Source organism: Lycium ferocissimum, chromosome 2 (assembly GCF_029784015.1).
Source record: "Lycium ferocissimum isolate CSIRO_LF1 chromosome 2, AGI_CSIRO_Lferr_CH_V1, whole genome shotgun sequence".
Taxonomy (NCBI): domain Eukaryota; kingdom Viridiplantae; phylum Streptophyta; class Magnoliopsida; order Solanales; family Solanaceae; genus Lycium; species Lycium ferocissimum.
In genome coordinates this window covers 62,743,477-62,751,484 of record NC_081343.1, presented here as the reverse complement: position 1 = coordinate 62,751,484, position 8,008 = coordinate 62,743,477, and the positions used below count along the sequence as shown (strand labels likewise).

At 37.9% G+C, this 8,008-nt stretch overlaps 2 protein-coding genes across 2 annotated transcripts; one reads left to right on the top strand and one right to left on the bottom strand.

The window, feature by feature from the left end:
• Positions 1-278: 278 nt before the first annotated feature.
• LOC132046670 (protein PAL OF QUIRKY) lies at positions 279-3,099 on the top strand. The gene is made up of 2 exons (XM_059437374.1): positions 279-1,234; positions 1,962-3,099. The coding sequence occupies exons 1-2, from the start codon at positions 450-452 to the stop codon at positions 2,776-2,778; spliced, it is 1,602 nt and encodes a 533-aa protein (XP_059293357.1). The 5' UTR covers positions 279-449; the 3' UTR covers positions 2,779-3,099.
• Positions 3,100-4,027: 928 nt separating this feature from the next.
• LOC132046669 (protein PLASTID MOVEMENT IMPAIRED 2) lies at positions 4,028-6,587 on the bottom strand. Its single transcript, XM_059437373.1, has 3 exons — positions 6,277-6,587; positions 5,970-6,183; positions 4,028-5,848 (listed from the first exon to the last, which is right to left on the bottom strand). Exons 2-3 carry the CDS (start codon positions 6,117-6,119, stop codon positions 4,094-4,096), a joined length of 1,905 nt encoding a protein of 634 aa, XP_059293356.1. The 5' UTR covers positions 6,120-6,183; positions 6,277-6,587; the 3' UTR covers positions 4,028-4,093.
• Positions 6,588-8,008: the final 1,421 nt, after the last annotated feature.

Below are 8,008 nucleotides of genomic sequence, written 5' to 3'. Positions count from 1 at the left end.
ATAATATATCAATAAATTACCGTCTAGTATTTTGGATTGTCTCAAAATAAAACCAAATGAAATTTTATCTACCTTCTTGACCAGTCCATTGGCCCAAAATGTTAACATTTGACTCAAGTTTAGCTTTTAATTTGTTTGGGTTGCACTCTACTTGTGTACTTAAAAAATTGGCTAGTGTATTCTATTAAACCCAAAAAAAAAAAAAAAAAAACTCTACTATTAATAAAACTTTTTTCTTTTCTTATTTTAGGACAAAAAGTTGGAGGGGAGCAGCTTTCCTTTAGATCTTTTATTCTGTTGAGGCGTTTGAACGTTATTATCAAAAGAAATCTAAAGATCACACTTCCAAAAAGCCAAAAAAAGCGAAAAAAGGTTCCTTCTAAAACTCCCCACAACTCCCTCAATCTCTCTCACTTTGTTCCCCACCATACCAGATCCCCACCCCCAAAATGGACCCACCACCAGCACCAGCACCAGCACCAGCGCCAGCACCGCCGTGTACCACCGCCACGTCAGATTCCCTCTTAGACTTACCACCTCTCCCCACACCCACCACCAAAATTCGCCTTTTATGTAGCTATGGTGGCCACATAATCCAACGTCCCCACGATAAAACTCTCTGTTACGCCGGTGGTGATAACCGTGTAGTCTCCGTTGACCGTCGTACCACCATATCATCCCTGTCCGCACTTACATCACATCTTTCCCGTACCCTTTACGGTAATCGTCCTTTTTATCTTAAATACCAGCTCCCAAACGAGGAACTTGATTCACTCATCTCCGTAACCACAGATGAAGACTTTCAAAACATGCTTGAAGAACACGATAGGTCCACTACATCTTCACGTATTAGATTATTTCTCTTTCCTGTAAAGCCTGAATCTTTAGGGTCGGCTTTACTTGATTCTAAAGCAGATTCTTGGTTTTCTGATGCTTTGAATAATTCCCGGATTGCTAGAAGGGGACAATCTACGGATTCGGGTTTTGGTCATGAGCTTATCGGGTTTGAAAATATGGGTGGGTCTAATGAAGGACAAAGTGAAAATTTGAGTGCTAAACAAGGATTGGAGTCTGAATCAATGGTATTGGAGACTAGTTCTTCATTTGGGTCAACTAGTTCTTCCATATCTATGTCTAATTTACCTGCTATTGGTGTTCAAAATGAGGATGGTGGTGGTGCTAATTTGCAGGATAAAAGAGTTAGAGTGCCTTCATCATCAGCTTCAATAGACAGGTACTAATATGTTCTTTTCGTTTTTTATGTTACTGTTTGTTTTCTAGTTATATAATTGGAGTCATTGAGAGTATTTAGGTTAACAAAAGTTTAGATCTTTGGTTGACCAATACCTGTGTTGTATAAGTGTAAGTAATTTCGTTTTAGTTGGATTCTACTTTTGCCCTGTGACAATAGAAGAGAGAGGTAGTAAGGTGCTGAGAAACATATTGATTTATATTTTTGACTTGCACTGTTCTTTGATTTTCACTTAAATAAGGAAACAACCTTGTTAAGATATATAAGTTAATATAATGAGTCCACACTCGAATTGCATTATGGGACTAACTGTCCCAAAAAAGAAGAAGAGAAATCCAGTTATTTTCTACAGTGTAGTTCCTCCAGGTGGAATGCTTTGGCCTGTATTCTAGCCTGTTATGCTACTTGTATGGTTTCCGTATTTTTCAATTTACTGACTAGATAGTCTTGCTCTTTATTATCCCTAGAAAGAGACTCGTGAGGTGTCTTGAGCTTTTGAATCTATTTGCTCAAGTTAATGGTGACCTTTTTATTGATTGGTTGTTGAGCATACACTAACGGGAGGAGGAATAGAAGAGAAGGTAATAGTTTTCAATTCGGAAGTTAGATCACTTGGGACCTAACACTAGAAATAAGATTGCATGTGTTTCTTTGGATCTGTTCCTTACCTTTTCGTTATAATTATCGCTCTCTTGGTTGATTTCCACAGCGATAATAGTGTTGGAAGTACTGGTTTTCAACCTAGAGTTGGAATTCACCAAGAACCACTTGTTCAAGTTATGTCCAGTATGGCCTCACACAGTCTCATCGAATCAGAAGGCTCCATGGCCAATCCCTCTCTCATTCAGACGCCAAAAATGGTTCAGGTTTCTGGGTATCAACTACCTCAGACATTGGATGGGAAGCAGCCTCAGCATGGAATGCACTATGTTCATGGTGGTGCCTGTTATGTACCTCACTATCCTAACGGTCCATTGCCAGTATCATCCTGTTTTCCATTTTATCAGGTTCCCATGCAACAGCCACAACAAACTCCTTATCCAATGAATCAACAATACCCAATATACTTAGTTCCTGTGCAGCAAATGCAATCTCATAGTATGTCAGTGCTGCCCAACATCAATCATGCATCAGTTATTCCGTCCAATCGCCCCCCCTTGCCTCCACAAAGTGTCATGAGCCCTCCATCAATAGCTTATAAGGAGGTTATGACGGCTCAATCAGTCCCAACAATTTCACCACCCATTAGTGCACCTTCTCGGGCTCAGCAACAATATACTACCCTTCCTGAACCACAGCTTAGTTCCCAACCTGTCTCAACTGCATCAGTTCCTGCTGCAAATGATGCAAATGAGTTTGATGATGATCTTGCATACAATCAGATATATAAATCTCAGCCTCCTCCACCTTCTTTCATTTCCCAGTGCCAAACCATTACAAAGGGGGCAACTGTATTACTGTCAGAGTCTTCAATGCAGATGCACAGTAACAATGTAATGAATCAGGCACCATCACATCCTCAATGAGGCTGTGAAAAGAAGAGCAAAAGTTTTGATAGTGGGTTCATCTTTTCTTATAGTCACAAATTTTAAGATTTATTCTTTCATCTTGTTTCAGGCACATAAACCATAAGTTTTTCTTGTGTAATTTGTTTGTCTCTTTATTTAATATTTGTTAGGATATTCCCCATACTCCGAACACATGAAAAAAAATGAAGAAAGTAAAGGGTGGTGAAGACAGACTGTAGTTGTTTTGGTTTGTATGAGTCAGAATATATGTGATGAATAACAGTGTGTTTGTTTTACCATAAATATTTTTGCCTGTCAATGGTTAGTAACTTTTGCCTCTCTGCTGTTGCTTGTTCAGTACATAGACACCTGATAGTGGTGTACCTTATTTATGTCTCTAGGAAGGCTGAGGCTGCTAAGTGTAGCTTTATTTGCCCTGTGACACATCCTTAACATGGCATTCGTTTTCAAGAATGTAGTTGCACTTATTTCATTGTTCTTTCTTATTATTTAACCTTTTTGTAATTTGTATACCTTAAATAGATTCAGCGCCCTCAAGGGTTTCTGGGTTATCAGAAAGGAAGAAAAGATTCAGCACAGGAACCAAATGACACTACTCTCTAGTTTAGAACTTAAAAGCTGATTGTTCTTCAGAAGCCCAAGGAACTGCTTATCTACAAGCCCCAGCGGCATGGAGATGAACTATCACATTTAAAACCTTAGTTTCCATGCCTTGGGAACAAAAACGTCTACTGGTGTATATCTCTTTCTCCCTTATTGGATGCTCTGCCTCCTACGGAAGTCTTGTCTTTTGGACAAGACATGAGTGATTTCACTGAAAGCATGGTTTGTTGAGTCTCTTTCTGAAATACCCCTCATATTCAAGTAACTGTGCCTGTGCAGTGAATCAAGAGAACAAGACGGAATTTATATGGAAGACATACATTCAATGGTGTACAAGGCAAGAAGGTTGTTTACTTGCAATATTAATCTTCTTTTGTGCAGAAGTTTCATAAGTTGAATCAGGATTTCTCAAGATCACCAAATTTGCATCTGTTGGACCTTTCCGAATGATGGGGACAAAGTAAAACAATTAAAATCTGGTGTTGTTGTTATGATGTGAAGTCTGTGAACAGTTGGTTTCTTTAAGGGCTTTTGCATGTGGATTTTCTCGAGGGCATCTTTCTTATTATTGCTCTAACTATATAGAATCAGGACGAACAGGCCATCCATCAGAGAAAACATGCAGAGACTAACAACACTAGGATTTAGTTGGACATAATCTCTTGCATCAGAGAACTTTGGCAAGTATTTGCAGTTGCAATAATAAAGATTACAGGTTCTCATCGTTGCTCTTGCCATTAAATAACTTAGCTATGTTTGGTATTACCTTTCTTCTTCTCCTAACTGTGAGGGAAGCCGCTCTAGGTGTTCGTGGTGCAGAAGATATTGAGTTTCTGAACTTAGCTCGTCTTGCTGGTGTCATTTTTCCACTTATTAAGGAGGATTTTCTACGTAAACCATTCTGCGATTGTTTCAGGTCTTTTTCATTTGTCTCTTCCCATTTCTGCAACTGCATATCGACCAACATTTTTGCGGATGGTGAATGCTCCATTTTCAGGCCTTTTTGCTCTTCTTCCATCTTAAGCTCTTGGATTTCCTTTCTGACGATCTCTGTCTTCATTGAGATCTCTGTTTCACTTGCTTGCAAAGCTTTTACCCAAGCCTGAGCTGCTTCAACTTTTTTATCAGCAATTTCAACTGCCCGTGCTGCACGTCCCGTTAAGTACTCATACTCAAATCTTGAAATAGTTATTGTGGTGCTGGAAGCGGATGTTCTACTTTTCATAGTAATATCAACAAGTCTTTTTAGATTGTTTAGGACAGTAGCTTCTGATAATTTGATGGTTTCAAGCTCTTGTATTGCAGCTTCCCATTTTTCTTCAGCCAAGACTGTTTCAGATTCAGTTTTCTGAATTTCTTCCTTGACTTTTGCAGTTTCTTCAACGGCTGTCACCCTTTCTTTCTCAGCTTCTTCAGCTTCACTTGTAAATTGTTCAAGACCGAGTAATAAACTCGAAGCAATAGAGCTTGCTTTTCCTTCATTGTCCGATACTGCTTCCAGTTTGGCTTTCGCCCTCAGAAGCTTCGTGTTGAGGTTCTGAATTGTCAAGTCGGCCTTGTTTCCTTTTTCCGTTAATCGAGCTGATTCCTCAGTGATGCGATTAAGCTCATTCCTCACGCCGTCCATTGAAGCCATGAACTGAAAGCTGTCTCTTTTGATGGAAGCTAATTCATTCTTTGCTGCCTCCAAGTCTTGTTTCAACGACTGCAACAAAGATAAGTCTTTTTCCAGGAAATGAGATTCGGAGCTGAAGCTCTCGTTTTTCTGCTTCCATCTATCCATATCCTTAACTTGCTTCAATTCACTTTCCAAAACTTGGACATCTGAGGTTGTGGAGGCGAGTTTTGCTTGTAGCTCCTCTGATATCTGAATTTCTTGGACCACGTCATTCATTTTCTTCCTGTTCTTCTCCATTGCTGCAGAATGTTTCTCAGCGCCTTCCTTTCTTTGAGCTTCAATTGCTCTGAATTCTTTAATGGCCTCTATTCGAGCCAGCTCAACTAGCACGAGCTCTTCATTAAGTTCTTCAACCTCCTTCCTTAATGCTTCTACTTTGCTCGAAAAAGATTGCATTTTCAAACTAGAGGCTTCTATTTCTTGCTCCGCTCTTCTTTTTTCTTCTAAGATGGAAGCCATATCTTGTTTAAGCTTAATCAGTTGTTCTTTTGCATATCCCAACTCTGTTACGACTTTGGAATGCTGAGTATTCTGAGGGTTTTGAAGAGTCATTCCCAAGTTTCCTCCTTGTTTGGTTGACTTCAGTTTCTCCAGGTCTTGATGCCTGACATTTAGCCTTGAATTTAACTCTTCTATCTGTGAAGTTAGCTCTTTCACCATCTTTTTCGCATCCAAAAGCTCAGATTCTGCTTGGGCTCTTTTTGATTCTGCAACATTTCTGCTGTCAGTGAATCGCCCGGCATCCCTTCTTGCTATGTGAAGTTGGCTGGTTCTTGGATATGGCTTCTGATACAGTATGCAAGATTGAGTTAGTTCACCAAGAAAGACTCAAATGATGCAAATTTACTCTTCTTACAATATAGCTGAATGGTGAAAGAAACTTTGGTGAAAATATATAGTAGCATACCTCTAAAGACTTCATAATTGAGAATTTGTTCAGTGCAGAACTTCCTTCAAGAACCTTCCCTTTGTACAAATCAATGGCTGCTTTAACTGACCCTAAGCCCTCTTCCATGAAATTCTCCTCCCCCTTTTCAACTTGCTCTATAATTGGCATCAAATGAGAAGTCCCACCTTCTTAGATGGAGCTCTGGCTATGTAATTTACCTCTTCTGCTAAGGCTCTGCTGAAAGCAAAATCATAGAATCTTCATACATGTCAAAGAACTATATGGACAATATAACTAGAAGAGGAGTAACATCAGAGTATATTACCTGGTAATAGTTGATGGAAAAGACATGAGAGAAATGGTTTATCAGAATGATGCTGGAATTGCCAGTTGGAGCAGGTGTTATGAGCTCCATAAAAAAGCCATGAAATAAAAGGAAAAATAAGGAGGACGGATAAAGCTGCAGATGACTGGCTGCTATTACAAGCAAAATCCTTGTCTTTTCGTGAAGGCCAGTCCAACTACCAATCAACTGGCACAAAATGATAAGTAGTAACTTTTTAATTATTCTTTTTCTTTGTAATCCCTTGAGTCCTTAACCCAAAGTTTGAACAATTTTGCGATATGCATTTGAATGTCGGCGGATGTTTTTTTTTGGGTAGTTTTTGAAAAAATTTATTGTTTTTTCATGTCGTGGCGCTTTTCTTGTCACTAATTATCCTTGCCTTGCTGCACGTCAAAAAACCCACAGAAACATAGTTGACTCTTCTACATCCATACTTTAAGAAACTAGAAGAAATGAATGATTTAAAATTCGAGTAATTTCGCCAAATAACACTCTTATAGATCCTTTAATGACAACTCACAATTCAAAAGTCTCCTTATAGCACTATTCTTGAGCTATTAAAACTACTTCAAAAGTCATTCTCAATTTTTGTAAAACTGAACAGTTTTTCAAGTGGTGTTTGGTTGAAATAATTTATCCAATAAAATGGGGAAAAAAATCGAACATTTCTATCAACAATTTTAACATATGCCACAAATAAGAAGTTAAGAGAGATTTAAGAAGTAGGGGACCAATGTTTTCAGGACAGAACAAGTGTAGTTGCTTCTACCCCAATAAGTTAAGGTGCATGATTCGCCACATTGTTGATCCTAAACCATATGGACAAATAAGATACTTCATCCATTTTATATGGTATGGCTGTGTTCGCCGAGGTGAATCCAACACTAAGTCTTATGGGTTTTTACATCTACTTCAAATTAATAGTACAATATAAGTAACTAAGTTCACAAAAAAAAATACTCATCGATATTTAGTGGACTTCTTAATATATATATACAAGGTTTGCAGTTCACAAAAAAAATACTCATAGATATTTAGTGGACTTCTTAATATATATACAAGGTTTGCAGAAATCTAATGGGTTCACGTAAACTGGTAATTGATCCTCTCATCTAAATCTGTCCTTGTGTGTTCGATTGGGCACTCATCTATAATACCCTTAAAACTTGTGATCTATAACATGCTATGACGTTTGTATGACTAAATAAGAGCATGTTACTAAAAATAAAATGAGATGCTTAAAATTAAATAATTTTCAAATATAAAAAAGTATTGTTCTTTTTTAAGACTAAAAGAAAAAAGTGTAACATAATGGAGGAGTACTCAATTTTGTACTTCAATGTCCTAACACTAAATTTGATCTTGGAACAGAGGGAGTACTCGATTGTACACTTCAATGTCCTAACACAACATTTGATCTTTGATTAATGATATTCTTGCCGAATTAAAGCAAAAAGAAAAAGAGAAAAAAAGTTAGGTGAAGATATAAAAATAAATACTAATGATGGCAAAAGAATGAGTAACACTCACACAGTACAGTTGTCCCTGATTGAGGATTTCCAGGCTGCTGGTGATAGTAGTAGTACTTCATTGTAGCATTAAGCTAGTGTAAATATAAAGAGAAATAGAGAAAAGTAAATCAAAGATCATCACATAGAAGATTTCAAGGTTCTCGTTATGCCAATGGTTTACTGGCACAAAACCTATGCAG

Excerpts from the sequence above, each read along its gene's own strand:
- LOC132046670 (XM_059437374.1), top strand. The coding sequence starts at position 450 with ATGGACCCACCACCAGCACCAGCACCAGCACCAGCGCCAGCACCGCCG. Across the intron at positions 1,235-1,961 it reads TCATCAGCTTCAATAGACAG|CGATAATAGTGTTGGAAGTA; the intron begins GTACTAATATGT and ends TGATTTCCACAG.
- LOC132046669 (XM_059437373.1), bottom strand. The coding sequence starts at position 6,119 with ATGCCAATTATAGAGCAAGTTGAAAAGGGGGAGGAGAATTTCATGGAA. Across the intron at positions 5,849-5,969 it reads CAATTATGAAGTCTTTAGAG|AAGCCATATCCAAGAACCAG; the intron begins GTATGCTACTAT and ends ATACTGTATCAG.